Here is a 20119-nt window from a genome sequence, read left to right as displayed (position 1 = left end):
CAGGCTCTTGTGTGTGTATGTGTGCGTGTGTGTGTGCGCGCCTGTGTGCTGGGAAGTGGGGGTTGTGTCTGGTTGTAATTGAAGACAAACGGCTCCACACAAATCGCGGACACGTTTTGTTGTTGTTAAATCGAGCACACTTAAGACTTGATTTCTAACGGGTTAGATTTTGCTAGTGGCAAAGCTAGAAGGGAAAGGGAGCGTGAGGAGAGCATTTTGACAGCTGTTTTTTTCTTTCTTCCCTTACACACAGAGTGGCAATGTGTAGCAAAGCGATCCTAGCACTACTGGTCTATGGGATAATAATGCACTGCAGCGTCTACTGCTCACCTGCTGCTGGATTTCAATACCCTGCGCTAAGGTAGGTGCCTTCTTTATCCCTCCCTCTTCCCAGTCCCTGCAAGACTCGCATCCCTGGCTTTCCCCGTCAGTTATGTTCCTGCATGTTGGTAATAGATAGCAGAGAGCATTGGCAGGTAGTTGTCTCCTGGACTCTGTATGTGTCTGGTAGCTTTTACTCTCCCTCTCTTGCTAACGAAGTAGAGCTCTTCCAAGCAATGTAAAGCATCCAGAAAGAAAAACTAAAGCGCAAAACCCCATCGCCTCCTATTTGCCGACCCCATCTACTTTCTTGGGGAGCGGGGAAAAGAGACTGGGGACTGAGGCTGCTTGATTAAAAGTCCAATTTAGATCCTGTGGCAGGGAAACTAGAATAGATTCTTATGTTCTCCAGGAGATGGAGGGTTTAATGCACTAGCCCCTTTCTTCCATCAAGTCTTGTTAGCCTGGAGGATCTTATGCTGTATTATTTCCTACACACGCGTGTCTTATTCTTATCCCCTTTTCTCCTAAATACTAGAGAATACCTCTGACTTTGGTTTTGGTGAAACTATTCGATTTCTGTTAACTGGGGTCCTGAATGAAGCATAGTTCTTAGAAGGCAGCGTAAGCCTTATAGGAAAAAGCTGATTAGACTTTTAGTGGATCCATTTTTCTATATGCACTACAGTGCAATAACACATTATATATATATATTTCCGGCCACCTCTGAGCCTAACTTGAGTGGCGATAACCTGCTAAAATAGAGTTGACAGGTGCTTCCAGGATAGACAGTACCTAGATGAAAGCATTTTGAAGCATACCGTTAGAAAAAGATTGTAATGACACATTTCTGGCAGAAGGGTTTACCAGGTATTAAGGAATATGTGTAGATATAGATAAAACTTAGTTTTACAACACATATAATATCCCTCTCTATTCTCTCTCTAATATAGAGAATATGTTCTAGAATTAAGTTCCTGTATCATAGCAGGGTAGAATCTGCCCCCAACCTGTGTTATTGGTTAAAGTACTTTAAGTACTATTTTCCGGATCTTTTTAAAAAGTTCGCTGGAGGGGAGAGGGGGGTTACTGTAGTACTCAGGCCAGAGCTTGATCCGGCTCACTCTTCCTGAGATTTAGGTTCAGGATTCCGTAAAACTCTCTCGCGCTCACTTGATTCGGAGCAGAGCTGCCAGGATTTCAGAACTAGCGTCACCTATTGAGCCGAGTGTAGGGGCAGCCCCCAGTCCAAACCTATACAACAAAGGACGATTTCCCACTTACTAGGAGGAAGTGAAGCTTTACACAGCGGCAATCAATCTACTTCTGGCTCTAGCCTGCTGTAAATCTGGCTTCCCTTAACGAGCAGCGCTTCTTACAACAGAAGAACGGGGGAGCTTTCCGATCCACCCATCTTAGCTCCCTCGGAAAATTATGCAGCTCTATTTATTCCGCCAAGTCCCACAGGGGACAATCTCGTGGTTCAGCCCTAATGTGCATGCAACATCTGAACTGCGAAACTCACTCTGGAGCGCATGTGAACGGTCGGAGCTCGCCCTTGGGTGCGGGGCAGCACACGCTCCGGAATGGCCTTAAACGACCCAAAGCGTTACCCGGGGCTTTGGGATTCAGGTCAGTCTCGCCGCAGGGCCCCTGGCTGCCAGAGCTGGGGGGAGCCGTCCCCGCATAAATGGCCAGCCCTTCCAGAGGGCGTTAAGTGGGGTGAGAGGGGCCATTCGTTTGAGGGGACCTGGTTCGGTTCATTCAAGCGCCTGAATTAGCAGGAGCGAAACACTTTACACGCATCTATTATTAATCTCCCTGCCAGAGCTCGGAGACAAAAATAGCTGCCTGAAACGTTCAGTGACCTACATCTTGCAGCAGAGACACACACACACAGAGAGAGAGGGAAAACAAAACTCAAGCGATCTTCAAGGACAGAGACACCATTCAACGAAAAACACAAACAAACACAAGCCCCACCCCGATCCCACTTGCTGTGAGAAAGGAGGAGCAGTCATTTGCTAACGGCAGAGCTTCTGATCTCTCGGGGAAGAGGGGGGACTAGAGAAAGCGGGTGCCTTACAGTGGGAAGCTCTGTTCTTCTTGTCTCGCTTAACTTATAGCCCCCCCCCTTCCCCCCCCCCGCGCGCCTGGGTATGTAGTTTGGAAAGCGATCAGGATTCGTGCTGGGAAAGGTGGGTAGTGATCAGCTGCTTCCTTGGCAGCCTCTGGACTTGTTTCTGGCCCCAGCCTAGCAGCAGGTTGGTTTGCTTGTGTATGTCTCTCGCGTCTGATCTTACACTGATGCGGAGGCGGGGGGATGAAATGAAGGGGGGGGGGGATAGAGGGGTAGGTGTAATCTTGCCTGTGGGCTCCTCTAGCAGGGCCTTCAGTCCAGCCTCGGAAGTGCCCATATTAAAACCCAATAGGTCCCAGGCAGAAGAGTAGCCCTGAATAACACTGATCAAATGCTCCTATATGTAGGATTTCTCAGGAGGCACCGCCACATGCGTCTGAATTCTTGCCCTTTGCTTTCCGGGCTAGGCTGGAAGATGAAGTGTATGACGAGGATGGAAACACTCTGCAGGATTTCGCCTTTGACAACGACCCCCTTGGCATAGCGAACCCTTCCTCCATGATAGACGACATGTACACCCTGTACTACCCACCGGAAAAGAGGTGATTATGTGGGAGCCCCTTGGTGGGCGCATGACTTGAGCTGGAGCAAAACGATCCTGGTAAATCCCATTCAAAAGAGCCGCAACACATCTCTCCCTCAGTGCCCTCCCGCCCGAATAAAGACTCGAGGAGATGAAAAGCGCCCCTTACCTCCAAGCAGGCGGGGGAGGGGTGGGGAAGCAGGCTGTCCGCGGAAGGCTAGTGATGGCACTCCGGGAAACACACCAGACGCGCCAGGCGAGCGCTGCGCTCAGGAAATGAGCCTGGGGGCTGGGAGAGCCAGTGCTGGGAGGGCCCTGCTGTCCCTGGGGGTCCTAAGGCGGAGGCCGCCCTCTGCACTCAGGGTACATAAAGCCACCAGCCAGCCAGGGGCTTCCTTCCGCCATCCCTCCTTGGAGTGAGGGGCTGCTGAGGTCCGGTTCCCAGGCTTGGACACTGATCTTTCTTCCTGTGTTTGATCTTTGTTTCCTACTTAGGCACGCCGATGGGATATTTAACAAAGCCTACAGGAGAGTCCTGGGTCAGCTATCCGCTCGGAAATACCTGCATTCTTTGATGGCCAAACGGGTGGGGTAAGATTTTTATTTGTTGTTTATTTCACTTAAGACGAAACCATCTTTCTATTAAACCACGCGTAATGTACCACCGGTGTATAATTGTTACGCTCGCTGTGTGGTTGGTGTTTCGCGCACTAAGCAACACACCCAGTTTGAAAATGTCAAAATCCACCAGGGTTTTTGCTCGAGCTCATTCTCTGACCCCAAGTGAAAGGTACAGTGATAGCTAGTTGATGATAAAAAGCTGGTCATTGTAAAGAAAGTCCAGTAGCCCATTGATTCAGTAGCCCAGAGATTCAGGCTATAGTCGGTGGGAAGAACCGCAACAAGAGATCAGTTGTAAGTGTAGATCTGGGTATTTTAAGAGAGCTCTCCATTGTAAAGAATAGAATTTACCACAAGCGGGGCTTAAACAAAACGCGTTTAAAGTCAGACATCCTGGCACATGGCAAGCCCAGCGTAATGAAGATCATTTCGGCAGAAGGTAACATTTTAATAAAGCCCATGGGGAAACAGATTACATTTTCATAATGAATAATTCATGCCATGAATATATTGTCTCCCGACTGTCGGCTTATATTATGATCAGATATCAACTTCACCGCGTGTTTAGATAGATTCTTTGTTTCGTTCTGCCTCCCTGACGTCTACATGTTGCTTTAGTTTCTTCATTCCCGCCCTCCCCCAAATCGAATAGCTTTGGAAAAACAAACAAAACAAATACAGCTTTCCCTAAATGACATATAATCATAATAATCTGGAAAGGTTAAAGCAGCCCCGGAGTTACCAGAGCCAAAATGCAAAGCAGGGAAGGCCTCCAAAGTGCAGGCAGGACAGGGGAATGGATCCAGATGTTGCAACTGTCCTTTGCTTTGCAGCGGTGCCAGCGGCCTGGAGGACGACTCGGAACCGCTCTCCAAACGGCACTCGGATGGCATCTTCACAGACAGCTACAGCCGCTACCGGAAACAAATGGCTGTCAAGAAATACTTGGCAGCGGTCCTGGGGAAAAGGTATAAACAAAGAGTTAAAAACAAAGGACGCCGAGTAGCGTATTTGTAGCGCTGAGTAACCCACCACTCCTGTGTATACAGAGCCCCTAAAAAAAGAAAAACAAAAGTCATTTCCAAAGTGACTGAACAATCACCGCTCCTGTGTTATCTAAACATGTATTTATGTATGAAGTAAAGCCATTAAATGAATATTTTGATAATAATATTGTTTTTCTTTTTGTATAAAAGCACTAGAGAAACGCACAGATCTACTTTGTGGACCAATCATTAAGTTATATATAATATATAAATATATATATATAAATACTACTGATAGAGAACAATTCTTCATATAAAGCCTGCACAAGAACAAAAAAATTCGCCTGAGCTGTTTATGTTTTTATATAAAATAAATAGAAAAAAGACAATCATTGTTTGAATATTGCTCCTATTTTTGTAAGTGAAATTAAAAGGATAGTATTTTTATCCACGACAGGGTCGAAGACATTAATAGTCACCATTTGCTACTGTACATAGACACTGATGCCCCGCTACACGGGGATTATGGTGATAATGATTTGGAAGAATTGCTGAAGCAGATTCTTACCCCCTCCCCCCCCCCCCGTGAGTCTCAAGACAGGCTCCTTTACCACTAGCCTATTTTAAGGGGGCACTGCCTCCCCCTTGCGAAAGATTTCAATTTTTCTGCTTTCTTTGGTTCCACTTTTATATGTATTTGTGTCTCTCAAACACTGAGCTTAGAAGATAATTCTCCTGTGGTGAAACAGCTCTGTCAAAATTGTGCATCTCTGACAATTGGAGGGGGGGAAATATTTAGCCCCATTCATTGTTTTTCTAACTGATTGGGCATAGCTACAGAACAAAGCCAACTAGAAATTAGAGCGATTGGAAACCATTTGAAATTTCGATACTGGAAGCGATAGAGCACAGATCAGAAAGGAGGTGCCCCTAATGAATGCGTGGTTTTAGACTGCCAGAGGGTCTGGGTAACATGAGACAATTCCACTTTAGATCCACTACCTAACTGACCGTCGGCAGCTCGGTATTGGAACTTGATGCAAAGTATAATGTGTTACTCTCCAGTGCTGTCCATGCCTCTCATCATGTGAAATGACCAGGATTCTCTCCTTTGAATTTTTCAAGCGGAGTTGCTCCTTTCCTTTGTTGTTTTCTTGTAGACCCTTCCCCCTCCCGACCTGTCTTGCACTATTTAAGCACGGTTTCCCATCTGAGTCACTTATTATTAATTATTATTATTATTATTATTTTCAATTTAAGGTTGTGAACGCCTCTCACTCTTTCGTTCTGTTTGATGCAAGTTCTTATTGTAAAAGTTTAGGAACCCCTGTTGTAGCTACCACTAAATAATTATGCACTACAACTAAAGTTTTGTTCTTGTTTATTGAGTTTGGAGGTAAAATGTATTTTTCTACATTATGGCTTATTGCTTAGTAAAATTTATTTCATAAAACAAACTTTTGTCATAATAGAATGTGTAGTTTCTAATAACCGATGAATCATTTCAACCTCATCTTTATATGTACGGATTAATAGCTTACCTTCTGGGGAAAAGACAAACCAAACCTGCCCGAGGGAACTTTCCATTCCTCCTCCTTGAAAGGTGACTAAAGAGGACATGTACGTATGTTTCCTTTCAGATCCCTAACCATATTCTAGAGGAATCTTTTGAAGGAAAATAAACAGCCCTAAATTACAGTCTTCAGTTGCTTAAAAAGAAAAGCCACTTGTAAAATTTAAAAGACTTTTCATTTTCCTTTACCAGTCTGATCAGTGTAAAGTAATAAATCAAAGGAAACAGAATTGAGTTTGCAATCCCAGGCTGGATGGCGAGTGCCAGCGGAGCTTATTGCAAACAGTGCTAGCACATAGGCATTCGATCTATGCCTGAGAAGTGTGTATGAATTCAATCTTACTTTAATTTTGCATTCTCCTCAGGCAATGTGACGCAGGATGCAGTTTGCAGCGTTTCGTGCCTTTCTTCGCCTTTTAAATCGCCACGAATTCACAGATGGCTATTTAGTGGCCCTACAATGCTGCAACACATCAGCTTGCATTTTAGTCTTAATTATTTGTTCTTGGATAATCGGCAGACGTTGCTGTATTTGTGTCAGCTGTGGTATAATGAAATAGGGCTCTATTGACGTTTTATTTATGAACTATCATTTCGAGTTCAGTGGCTAGTTGCAAGCATTATAAAGTGATCACATAGGTTATCCTCTGTATAATTTTTAGAAAAGCCAACAGCCTTACTAAAACAGAGCAGATTTGAGATACAGTGATAATTTAGGTAGATGTTAGTCTTGCAGATCTTATTTTGTGTGCAACTGAATATAAAAATAACTTAAAGTATTATTACACACATGATATATATAACTAGGACTTTGATAACTGTTATATAAAGTGTGTAAAGATTGTATTAATAAATTTTTGTAAACAATGCAACTTTGTCTAATGTTTGGGGGAGAAATCTAGCACTTAACAGTGAAAGCTGTATTTCATTTAAAATCTATTTAATTAGTTTAAATTTAAGCTATATTATCTAACATTTTTTTATGTCTGGAATATCTTTATTTTTTTTACTAAGCCTCCACATATTTTCATCATATGTCCTCTAATATTTTATTGATGGGTTATTTCTATATTCAAGTAGACTAAAAAGTAATTACTGAAGTAGAAAAATCAAGCTTCATGAGCACTAGATAAATAAGCTTTCCTAAAATTTACAGACAAAAAACAACCAATGTCCTAGAATAGTCTCTCCCCCCCCCACATATTATTGTAACAATTCCTATACTTAGGAATTGCTTATACTTGCCAAACAGGAAAAGCTTAATGGAACTTTCAGCTAAACTCCTCCAATGAACATTCTGGTACACAAAAATATACTTTGTAATATTACTTGTCTTGGGGGAGGGCAACACCCTTGTACTGGGTTTAAATTATACCCAAGTGAAAACTTGGCTGCACTAAAATAGATATACTGTAGCACATGAAGAGTTAATTAGGTTTCTTAAATAGAAATGTATCTGGTAGCTATATACATATAAAAAAAACGGTATTTGCAGGCTGGTTTTTCAGTACAAAGTCCATGTCAGAAAATTCTACAGGGAAATCTTCAGTTAAACATTTCAAGAATAACTGGAAAATACTGACATCACTTTGTGCATGCCTATGATCATTATTGCTATAGTAGCTCAGGGACCTATTGAGGTCCCTTCCAGTTCTACATTTCTATGACTGTACTTAAATATTTTGGGAAAGGCCCAGCAATTTAGTTTAAACTAAATTTTTTCTTTCTGAGAACACACAAATGTGCTGTTCAAACCTCAGAAGAGGCACTTAAATAAAAAGATCAAGCCACAGGAATACATTACAAATTCCCAGCAATTTTTTAAAATAAATCTCCAAGATTTTTCATTTTTTTAACCACAAAGCCAGTGCCTATAAAAGATTTCTTAGATCCTCTGTGCCCAGTGTCAGTTTTACTCAGTTTACAGGTTAGTTTAGGCAACAACATGTCACTAATAAACAGGAAATACTGAGATAATGCAGACAAGATGGTAGTGTCAATATTCTAGCATGAGGAATGGCTACAAGTATGATTTTTTTCAGATCTCAGTCATAGGTCAGGGACAGAAATGCAAAGGAAAATGTAGTTTATGAAATTGGTTTCTCAAACTGATAGAGAAAGTGAATGAAAGCACTGTTTCCCAAAGGCACTCTGCACTGGAAAACAGTAATAAAGTTAAGATATTTTAGGTATAGTGGCTTGGAAGGTGAAATTTGGGAAATTAAAAACCACCATCTCACTCAGCGTGGCATCAATCCTAGTTTAAGATGTGAAGAAAGTGATGGATAGTCTTAAATGATATGCATCCAAGGATGTCTGTCCAAACAAGGATTGCTACATTAAGAAGCTCAACCCCATAATTTAAACATAAATATTAAAAATACACTTGTATAATATTACACAATACTTATGAATGATGGGTTTTGTGCAAATTCTTTGTATTGTAAAAGCTCGTTAAACTTTAGACACTTTAAAAGATATAGACATGGAGAAAAAAAGCAGGAATAATAAGTAAGATATAGTTCTGGGACCCTGGATTGTGAAGATTAAAGTGCACTATTGACATTCCGTGGCTTCCTCAAATTCCATTTAGCAGAGTGCTGAGTACACTGGAACAAAATCATCCCTAGTATAACTCTATTACCTTCAGCAGAGTTACACTAGAGATGATTATGGCCCAATATATTTCTCACCAGAAAACTTCTGTGGAGATCTGGCATACAATATAAAGTTTCTGATTGCAAATAACACTGTAAACACCTGCAAAGCTTAGGAATTGAGTGCACCTGGAAGCACAGCTCAAACCTTCTAGTTGTTCTCCAGAGCCCAGACAACAGTATTATTTTAAAGCAGCAGAACTCCTTCCTGACTTCTGAGAGCTATCAGATTAGCGCCTGCTTTTGAATGTGCTGAAATTTGTTCCCCATGGTTTTGGAAGCTGTTTCCATGTTTAGTCTTGAACATTCTCTAAAGTTCAAGTTTACCTGTAGAACTTACATGTTTTTGTCTAAGGTCCAGGAAGAATTTGAAATCTGCAGCAACTATTCTTTGATGGCTACCAGGCAACTTCAGACCTAAATTTCAGGAGGTAACTATTTTAGGCTTCATCGTTCAGTCTTCTTCAGGCAAAACTCTCAGTGAAAATCGCAAGTGGAAGTTTAATCTGAGCAAGAACTGCAGGGTCCCTCCCCAAAAGTGCAAATACACCTAAGTAATTATTTTCATGATTTTAAGGCCAGAAGGAACTATTATCAATGAATGACAAAGGCCATTGACTTTCACCAAGTGATTCCTGTATCAAGCTCTTGACTTCAGATTGAGCTATATCATGTCATTTAGAAGGGTAGTCAGTTTTGATGTAAAGATTTTAAGTGATGGAGAATCTATTATATTTGAGGGTAAATTGTTTCAACTGGTAAAAAATTGAGCCTTATTTCTAGTCTGAGTTTGTCTAGCTTCAGCTGCCAGGTATGGGATCTTGTTATGCTTTTGTCTGCTAGAATAAAGACCCTTTGCAATCAGAAATCTTCATGTAGGTACTTGCAGATCACAATCAAATCACCACTTAACCGCTGCTTTCTGATAAATAGATTGAGATTATTTAGCCTCTCACTGTAAGGCAGGCTTTCCAGACCTCAAAACATTCCTGTAGCTCTTTTCTGAATACTTGCAAACTTATCAACATCCTTTTCAAAGTGTGGACACCAGAACTGGACACACTATTCAGTAATGGTCACACTAATGCCATATACAAAGGCAGTTCCCACCTACCTACTTGATAATCTCCAGCTTGTACAGTCAAGCATCACATTTGCTTTTTTTGGCCACCACATCATGCTGGGAGCTCATGTTTAATTGGTTATGGACCATGACTCCTTTTGAGTCACTGCTTTCAAAAATACAGGGCCCACCCTCCTTTAACTACCTGAAGGAGGGTCCAATGAGGATGGGGCTAGGCTGTTCTCAGTGGTGGCAGATGACAAAACAAGAAGCAATGGTTTCAAGTTGCAGTGAGGGAGGTCTAGGTTGAATATTAGGAAACAGTGTTTCACTAGGAGGGTGGTGAAGCACTGGAATGGGTTATCTAGGGAGGTGGTGGAATCTCCATCCTTAGAGGTTTTTAAGGTCAGGCTTGACAAAGCCCTGGCTGGTATGATTTAGTTGGTGTTGGTCCTGCTTTGAGCAGGGGATTGGACTAGATGACCTCCTGGGGTTTCTTCCAACCCTAATATTCTATGATTCTATGATTCCTATCAGTAGACCTACATTCTTGGTTCCTAGCTCTATTAAAGCCCCTGTTGTCCATGCAATCCAGATTGCGCTGCAGAATTGACTTGTCCAAGACATTATTTACCACTTCAATTTTTGTACCATCTACAAACTTTATTATTTAGCACCTGCTTCAATCATCCTTTCTCAGACTGATAGCATCTTACTCTGTGAACAGTCCCACTGAAATCAATGGGAACAGTTGCGTATATGGTAGTAATCAATGGGTTAAATTCCTCTCTGATGTATCTCTACTGATGTACACCAGGGATAGATTTGGCCCACTATACTTAAGAGTGTAACACTGGGCCCTTAGTGGGAATACTATGGCAGAGAGAAACAGGGGAGCAAGTGACAGAAAATAAACTGACTTTCTTGGCATGTACTTAAGTGTGGCCCACATCATGTTAATTTTACATGAGCAGTCCTCTTAGACTAAATTCGGCAAGGTACCACTCACACCGAAATAACATGTGAAGTCAGATTGAGTGGTGAATGCTTTTGCCAGGGTTGAGTTTGGCTCATGGACATCAATGGGACTATTTACATGTAGATGGCAAACAGCACATGACCCTGTACAGGCAACCAACTGAAATGTTAAGTCACAACAAAGGCTACAAAATCTTTGGCAACAATTAGTTTTGTTGAGAGATTTGTCTGGACCAAAAAAACAGATTTAATTTTGAACAAACAAATTTAAGAACCATAAAGATGCCAAAAGAAAAGTTGGCTAGTAATGAAGACTGGTGTCCTGTGTTCGAGGTTTATATAAACATTATTGTTACCTACTGTGGTGTACAGGCACCCTTTTGATAGACACTTAAGCATTATCTCAGATAGATATTTGTATCCATCTCTGTAACATTATAATTTCTTTAGGTGCATCACAGATCTGCCTTGACTTCAGGTTATGAAACAAGTTACTTATTACTTCAGATAGCCCAATGTAATAGAACCTCATTCATTTCCATGTCACTAAGATGTACTCTCCATAATGTGGATACAAAAATAGCCTAACTTTCTGCAACAATTTAATGGCAAAATGCTGTATTAAGGTCTCATGCTATTAAGACTTTATTATGTCCATAAAATAAACCATGGAAGATTTCCTACTATTACATAGCTTCACGACATATGAAAGTGTCTATTCACCATGAATGCAAATTTCACAGCTGACATCTTCAAAATGGAAACGTTAGCCAGGAAGAGAAGAGGGTCCTTTTGAGGCTGAAGATTCAGCAGCAAAGAGAGAGATGACCCCTCACCTCCCCTTTTCCCACTGATACTCTCAGACTATAGGAATCTGGGTCTTATCCTGACTCTCCTCCCCATTAGAGCCATCTGTGGGGAAAGATGGACCCAAGGTTTGCACAGGGGTGTTAAGGGGAAGGGAATTAATGAACATAAGTTCTCTACTTATCATTCCTGTCTGGGGTGGCTCTGAAGCTCCTGGTCCTTGACCATGGCCTGGGAACATATTCCTTCTACTCCTTTTACCTCATGTCCCAAGGATTGGTCAACGTAATATACTGTATATTTTTGTAGGGCTAGCATGCCCCTTCTGACTGCAAAGTGGATTCAGGATTTAATTTTGCATGTGGAGAAGACAGATGGGAGAAATAGTTCTCCATGTTAAATGTATGTTTTCAAGACTTGACTAACAGATCTAACTATATTCAATGGCAAAAAGCTACATTAATGCAAAGTTATGGCTGGTTGTTGGTTTGACATCCCCTCACAGAATGATGAGTTGAGCAAAACTCAAACATATGAAAACCAGGATATGCACAATTAAGGATGCCCATGCAACCTTAACTCTGCCCTCTTTCAGCAATGCCCCAATACACCCTGGTAACACACATACTTTTACGCTGCCAACCCCACAGTTGTTGAAATGTACAAGCTCTTCACTGTCTTTTACAGCCCATTCACTCTGATCCACTAGATTCCATCTAACACTATTAAATGTGTGTGTGTGTGGGGAGAGGTAGTTGTGCACACCACCTTCTGCTTGCCTTCTTCCAGCAATGCCTCACTATTCACATAGCATATACTCTCACACTGGCCCTTGGCACTATAAAATTTAGGGGTTGCAAATTCTGGCATCCACTCATACACTTGCCCAGCTCCCCAGAAAGAATACCACACACATACAATTGAAGGACCACGTCACTGCCTTCACAACTGCATTACACTTACAGGGTATCATGTCACTTCCATTTAACCATCATGAAAGTATTAAAATCCTCTCATACTCCAGCTAACTGCTGACTTTATCCTTTATAATAAAAGGCCTATGCCTTGCTATTGACATAACATACACAATTCTGCATAGAAAGGATGCATACTCATACTGCATGCTGAAGATACACATGCACATTGTCCCTTTCCTCAAAGATGTGAGGGTGTGAAACATAGATCTCCTCATCTCACAATCACAGCTCTGTCACTCACCCCAAGGTAAACCCCCGATCTTGCAAACCCACCTCTGCCAAGCAGAGCTAACTACTGCCTCCACCTGATCCTGACCACACTCGCTTTACCTGGAGTGCATGCAGATAAATGCTTATGCTGCTCTCATATCCCAGCTTGCTATTCCCCTGTGCCCTGATAATTACACAGAGCACACAAGTCTGCATAGAAATGATGCATCCTGGATCCTGCAGCTCTTCCCTTTGCTCACGCATGTTGGAGGGTGCAAAACATAGAGCTCCTCATGCCATAATCCCAGCTCTGTCATGCATCTCAAAGTAATCTCCACATGTCCTCATGTCACAAACACGCCTTTACCAAGCAGGCCCAACTACTGCCTCCACCATTTACTGTAGATACACCTAACACATTGACTGCACCTGGAGTGTATGCAAATAATTCCCATTGGCTACTGCCAGCTCCAGGGGGTCAGAAGGAAGGTGTTGTGGGCAATTATTTTCCTTTTTGTCCTTTAGTAGTGTTAGATGGAATCCTTTGGGTAAGTGTGAATGGGTTGTAAACAGAGGTGAAGAGCTTGTATACTTCAGCAACTGTGGGGTTGGCAGAATAAAAGACTGCATGTTAACGGGACATACTGGGACATTGTTGAAAACAGGGCAGAGTTAAGGTTGCATGGGCAATCTTAACTGTACATTTCCTGGTTTTCAGACCTTTGAATTTTGCTCAAATCAGCGTTCTGCGAGAAGATGACATATCACCAACCAACCTTAACTATGCATGAATGGAGTTTTTCGCCATTTAATTTCCTGTTGTTTTTTTTAAACAAGACAAGACATGTTATTGTTAGGCGTTAGAAGTCATTTAGGCAGTTGTTTGTATCATGTTCCACAACTAGCAAACTGAGCCAGCAGCCCCTCCCACCCCCACATCAGCTGTGCCCCACCATCCTTGCTTCAGTATGCCTTCTGAGCCATGTCCCTGACCTATTCAGTGCATTTACCCCTCTAACCCAGCCCCCTCCCCATGACTGTGTCTAGGCCTCCCCACAGCAAGCAGGGAACACAACTCCTTGAAGTCTTCACTCCCTGGTATACAAACATTTTTATTGCCATTGCTTACCGCATCCTATAACCTGACTCAAATGGAGCACCTAGAGCGAAGGACAACTATGGTACAGTGGAATAGTGTTGGAATGCAGGAAGGTTGGGGTGCAGGTTGGCTGGGGATTGGGGTATACTAGCAGAGCTGAGTGGTGGAGGCAGGTTGGGAGCAAGGTGGTTGAGGTGCACTGGGCAGATCTGGGGGGTGCTCTGCTTTCCTCACTAGAGCACAAAACCTCTCACCTCCCCTACCATCCCCCTTCTCATAACACATCTCCCCTTGTTGTAGTCCCAATTTCCCCCCACCTCCCATTACTCCACTCATCTACTGCCTAATCACTCACCCCCGCTGGAAAAAGCCACTTGTCTAATTCCCACCCCCACCAAATACTTTGATTACATTCCCTCCAAAACAAAACTGCCACCTCTGACTCACAAATTGTAGCAACCTTCTGCCATTTTGTATTAGGTGGGGGCTTATGATTAACTTATCTTTAGTTATGTTAATTGAAGGGTGACTTCACAGCAGTCCAGAGGTCAGTGATTCATCCATTCATGATACTCCCTCAGTTTGACAGTAGAAGGCAGAAGAAGGAAACCATTTTGGGGGGACTTTTAACTCAGGAACCCCCTGGTTAAATGATCCCAAATTTAGATCCCTAACTCTACCCTGCTCCCTCATGAGGCTCACCAAGTTTTAAAATAATCCCATTAATGGTTCACATTTTAGAGCCCTTACAAGAGTTGAACTATAAAGCATACACAGTGGCTGGAATGGAAACCTTCTAACCCTATGTCTCTATTGGGACACGTGCAGTGTAAAACCATACATTTTCTTAAATGCTGTTCTCAGATTGGATCCCCAAAGATTTAGTGGGTGCCATGTACTACCCTGGGTACAATTGAAGAGACTGAGACCATTTTGACCCACTTCACATCAATCGTTTGATATCTAGGTCTCCTTAACCAACCCACCCTCCCAGAAATTTTTACAAAAATAGCTATTTTCCCCAGGCTTATATCTCTGGAAACCCTGGCTCAAGTTACTCCAAATTTGGGTCATTAACCCTCCTGCACCCGCCTGAGGCTCACTAAATTTCAAAGAAATCTGACTATCCATGTCAATTTTAGAGGACTTGGACATGTTGACCTTTAAAGAGATATCTTGACTTAACCTTAACTATAGTGGTGCTCCCGTGGCACTCTACTACCAGTCATGGACAGATTAGACCGAAACTGTGACTGAGCTCTGTTCTGACATTCATCTTCCTGGCAAGAAGAGAGGTTATTTTTCAGTGGTGTAGCTCTGAGTGAGCTACATTGTCTTTCCCTCAGGAGTGAAGATTAGTGTCATAAGAGTTAACCCTTATGTATGTTATATACATAAAACCACTCCCTTTACTCCCACCTCTCCTCTGGACTGAAACATCACTGACAGAGAAAGTGCTTGGGTGATGTAGGAATTAGATGTCTCTAAAAATGGTCAAACTTTTAATCAGTTGTGAATTATCTCACCAGCAAAATAACAATATATTTGAGTTAAACTAGAAAAACGGTAAAAGGAAAGACATTTTTCTCTATGTATATATTCTAATTCTATATCTATCTATTAGACAAATGTTAGAAACTGATATAAGTTAAAATATTTCTGTACTGGCCATAGCTAAACTTAGATACAACATCTAATTTACAGTGACGTCTTTCTTTAACAAGTTTTATAAGAGGGATGATTTAAGTCCAAGGAAGTCGGTGAGTCATCTGCACGGTGGGCCACTGACTGAGCTAAGTTTAGAATCAAAGGGAAGTTAGGCTCTTTTGGTTCTAAGTTTTACCATTACATCTCTTTGCCTCTTTTTTTTTAGTATTCTCTTTGTTTATTTAAGAAAAGTCTTGTCACATTTCCTTGGTCTTTGTTGATTTCATACATCTCTTTGGGATTTTTTGGTTTTTATTTGGTAAATTACAACGTTTCATTTAATACATTAATTTTGTTTTTTTAAAGGAAGCTACTTTGGTACTTTAAAGATGGTATTGTGATGTGTCTCTGTGTTTTTCTAGAACTATGATAAAAAATGAAAATGAAAAAGCTGAGAATTATCCTGTTGGTGTTGGCAGCAGAGAGACATTTTTGTGGGTAAAAAAATAAAATCACATTGTCTGCCTAACAGAAAACCAAACAACAGCTCACTCTCAACCCTCGCCCCAAGCCTTCCTGTGAGCAGATGATTTTTCTGCATGTTCTAAGAGAAAGTCTACATATGCTGTATAAGGCAAAACTCACTCCCTTTCTGGGATGTGCCTTTAACAAACAAATAAACAATAAGACGATAAACTACAGTCCAATCTTCCTTCCCAGGCTGGCTGCTCCTAGGATTCCATTCCCAGATAAACCTTAGGTCTTCTCTGCCTCAGTCCTAATATCCCTTTGTCAATATAGCCTGGTTCTTAAACCTGCTTCCTCTCCGTATGTTCCTTCCAGAGAGTGAGGCCACCCTCTCAGCTTGGTATTGCTGGCATGTGTTACAGGACATGGCTAGCTTTAGCCTCTGTTTTCAGGACAGATGATTATGTCCTGGTCCATCCTTGGGCTTGTCCTACCTTTCCTACTCTCCTAGGCCAATAAATACTCACATGAACATGTAAAAAATTCCATACAGTTTAAGAATATGTATGTTTAATCATCTTTGGTTTTATTAGCTTATGTGATGCACTTCTATATTTTGTATCGGGTTGTGGCAATCATAACCTAGATAAAAAGTTAGTAAGCCAGTGACTTTGTGATTTTTTTTTTTAAATTCCTCTTCTCATGGACAGTAGTTTCCATTGAAAGGAAGCATTTGTCAGATCCCCTTTGATCTGGTTATGCTAAGTTGTACTTACATTTTATAACACAGTGACTGCAACTACACTGCAGTTACACTGCAATTACAGTGTAATTACACTATTGCTTAGGCCTTTTAATGACAGCAGTCATTGCTAAATCTCATAACAACAGGGCTAACTACATGCCTGATAGTAGTTGCCGTGTAAATATAATAAAATTAATGTAGATGGATTCTAAAAACACCTGGATTTAGTATAAAACAAAGGGTAATAATAAATTGTTCAGTCATGTATTAAAGCTGCCAGTAATGGTCCAGAATCTGATATCCTTTCTCATGGGCATTGCAAAAATAATCCCATTTAATTGAATAGGACTCCTGTAGAGTAAGGTGATAATGGGAGTAAAAGTGGCAGAATCTGGCCCATGTGATTTAGCAATAATTAGTGATCAAATAGCATACACACAGTGTAACTATTCTATAATTACAGTCACTGTCTGCCAAGCTCTGATATCCTTACTCATAGTGAATAGTACTTTACTCCACGAATGATAATAATAATCCCATTGAAATCAATGGGGCCACTCAACATGGGTAAGGGCATCAGAATCTGACCCTATCTTATCAAGTTGCCCATTTTCAACGTGTGCTATATTTTCTTCTTTGACAACAGTGGTTCCCAAACTGTGGGTCGCCAAGTTGGAGAAGTGCAGTACTACCTTGTAATATCATAGTGAGCTAATAGTAGTGTGATAAAATAAATGCCTCCTTTAATAAAAAAGAACAGTAACAGTAGTGTATAAATGTGTATAGAACTTCTCTATAATTCCAACCTAATATAAATCTCTGAACACATGGGAAATACCCTTCCTTTGGACACATTTGTGACCCTATCTGCTGATGCAGAGAAGTAAGGGGGGGTGTCAGATGCCTGCTGACTCTCTTACATAGCTACACTTATTGCAGATAGCAGAGAGGGTGGTAGCCTCTATGGGGTTGCTAATTTCAATCCTGTACAGGTGGGTGGGGAATGGGAAGGCAGGACAGGCGATGGGTGGAACCTTTGCTCTGCCCCCTAGAAGGCACCAGTCCTCTAGTGCAGCTGAACTTTGTGCCAAGTATAGGGCTGATGCAGATTACTGACCCTGGAGAGACTGAATCTCTGTGAATCACAGTCTAATCTCTGGTCTGCTCCAGTGTTTGAGCAACCATGTACTACCCATTTCTTGGGGTCTGTGGGAAAGAAACAACTGAGCTTTTCATTACCATATATTAAAAATCAGTGGAGAACAGGGAAAACAGTGGAAACAACATGCTCTAATAATAACATTGGCTAAAATAAGACCTTTCTTTTTTTATTATTCACTTTTGATTCAGACATGATTGTTTACTTTTTAGTGCTTATTTAGATTTTTCACTATGACTTACAAATGGTATACATAACCAAGGCAGATATTTTGATGTATCTGGAACACTGACTTTTGTTTCTATAAACAATGCATCCTGACACAAATGTCAGTAGAAAACATTATATGCTAATTCAGCGGTCTCATTTTGAAGGTTAGCACTGAATGTCTGCAGCTAAGACATGATGAAGTCATCCAGTGTTTCAAGATTCTCCTTCTATAAACTGAAGGCAAACATTTGAATTCCAGCCTGAGTAGATCTGTAACTTTAATAAAGATCTTGTGAACAATTTCACTAAAATAGTAAGGAAAGTACAGCCTCGTATACTGAATGGAATTTTTGCCAAAAATGTATAGAAACGCACTGATATGTCTGTTTCTGCTACAGTCTCTCGATCATGAAATTGTATATATATATAAAAAAACTCCTTCGTTTTCAGTTTGAACTGATTTTTATCAAAAAAATCCCTGGTTTTACAAAAAGTAATATTTGTTTTTTTTTCTGATTTTCACCCTACTTTTGCATCATTCAAATATATAAAAATAAATTGTTTTATTAGGAAAATACATGAGATATATGTATTATGATAATACATTAGTCTGTGTGCATATGCAAAGCTGCCTGTTGAAGTAAGGCTCTGTATTGGTCTAGAAGATGCACACAATAAACAAACAGGCATGCATGGGAGCTCTGAAGTGTCTGCACATCTGAATGTACTGATGAATCTCATGCCCACCACATACCCATTTCACCACATCCACCAAAATAAACCCTCGATATTTACCCAGAAAAATTATTAATAGTTTTTCAGCTGTTTTTGTTGTAGTAATAAACACTGATAAATTCCCGGGAAAAATTAAATAAAATAAAAACTGAAAACAAAGGGCCCTATATATATAGTCAGCGGCAAATATATACATGTATGCATGTAATTACACACATATGTACACAGCTTGGTATATATTAATAGAGATGAATGGGTATTAAAATACCATAGACACTCAAGTATTTGCAGGCACCATCAAAATACTAGAGTATTCAGGATATGGCCTGTTTTTCAGAAATACTGAGCACCTGTGACTTCCACCGAAGTCAAAGGGAACCGTGAGTACTTTGCATTTTTGAAAATGAGGCCAATCGAATTCAGTACTGAAGTCTCATCAAATGCAATATTCCCATTGACTTCAAAAGGAGGGTGGCATGTTGAACAATTGGGTTGCTTTCATAACAATTGGGTTGCTCTCATATATATAGCAATATGGAAGTCACTGAAATTTTGCTAAAATAACTGCTTTTCTCTGGTGACAGGTTTCAGAGTGGTAGCCGTGTTAGTCTGTATCAGCAAAAACAACGAGGAGTCCTTGTGGCACCTTAGAGACTAACAAATTTATTTGGGCATAAGCTTTCGTGGGCTAAAACCCACTTCATCAGATGCATGGAGTGGAAAATACAGGAGCAGGTATAAATACATGAAAAGATGGGAGTTGCCTTACCAAGTGTGTGGTCAGTCTAACAAGACAATTCAATTGACAGCAGGATAGCATGGGAGGAAAAATAACTTTTGAAGTGGTAATGAGAGTGGTCCATTTCAGACAGTTGACAAGAAGGTGTGAGTAACAGTAGGGGGAAATTAGTATTGGGGAAATTAGGTTTAGGTTTTGTAATGACCCAACCACTCCCAGTCTTTATTCAGGCCTAATCTGATGGTGTCCAGTTTGCAAATTAATTCCAGTTCTGCAGTTTCACATTGGAGTCTGTTTTTGAAGTTTTTTGTTGAAGAATTGCCACTTTCAGGTCTGTTATTGAGTGACCAGGGATCTCCCTGATCTCTCTGGTCATTCAGGATGAGGAGGACATGGAAGGAGAGAGCAGATTTCTCTTTCAGAAGTCCTGTTCTCTTCCTTCCCCCTGGGATTTTGGCTTT

General features: G+C 41.1%; 1 protein-coding gene across 2 annotated transcripts; it reads left to right on the top strand.

Annotated features, from left to right (window-relative positions):
* The first annotated feature begins 260 nt into the window (after positions 1-260).
* On the top strand, positions 261-4722 carry ADCYAP1 (adenylate cyclase activating polypeptide 1). Of its 2 annotated transcripts, none has more exons than XM_029914426.1 (4): positions 261-361; positions 2869-3003; positions 3480-3575; positions 4439-4722. In XM_029914426.1, the coding sequence occupies exons 1-4, from the start codon at positions 261-263 to the stop codon at positions 4620-4622; spliced, it is 516 nt and encodes a 171-aa protein (XP_029770286.1). In that variant the 3' UTR covers positions 4623-4722. The 2 variants fall into 2 exon arrangements, with proteins under 2 accessions (XP_029770286.1, XP_029770283.1); XM_029914423.1 differs by having other exon boundaries at positions 2809-3003.
* The last annotated feature ends 15397 nt before the right edge of the window (positions 4723-20119 follow it).

This window comes from Terrapene carolina, unplaced genomic scaffold (assembly GCF_002925995.2).
Source record: "Terrapene carolina triunguis isolate 2854851 unplaced genomic scaffold, T_m_triunguis-2.0 Scaffold58, whole genome shotgun sequence".
Classification (NCBI taxonomy): domain Eukaryota; kingdom Metazoa; phylum Chordata; order Testudines; family Emydidae; genus Terrapene; species Terrapene triunguis.
This window is presented reverse-complemented; position numbering and strand designations above follow the sequence as displayed.

Coding starts and splice junctions, on each gene's coding strand:
- ADCYAP1 (XM_029914423.1), top strand. CDS start 261: ATGTGTAGCAAAGCGATCCTAGCACTACTGGTCTATGGGATAATAATG. Junction 362..2,808: donor TTTCAATACCCTGCGCTAAG/GTAGGTGCCTTC, acceptor TCCTATATGTAG/GATTTCTCAGGAGGCACCGC. Junction 3,004..3,479: donor TACTACCCACCGGAAAAGAG/GTGATTATGTGG, acceptor TTTCCTACTTAG/GCACGCCGATGGGATATTTA.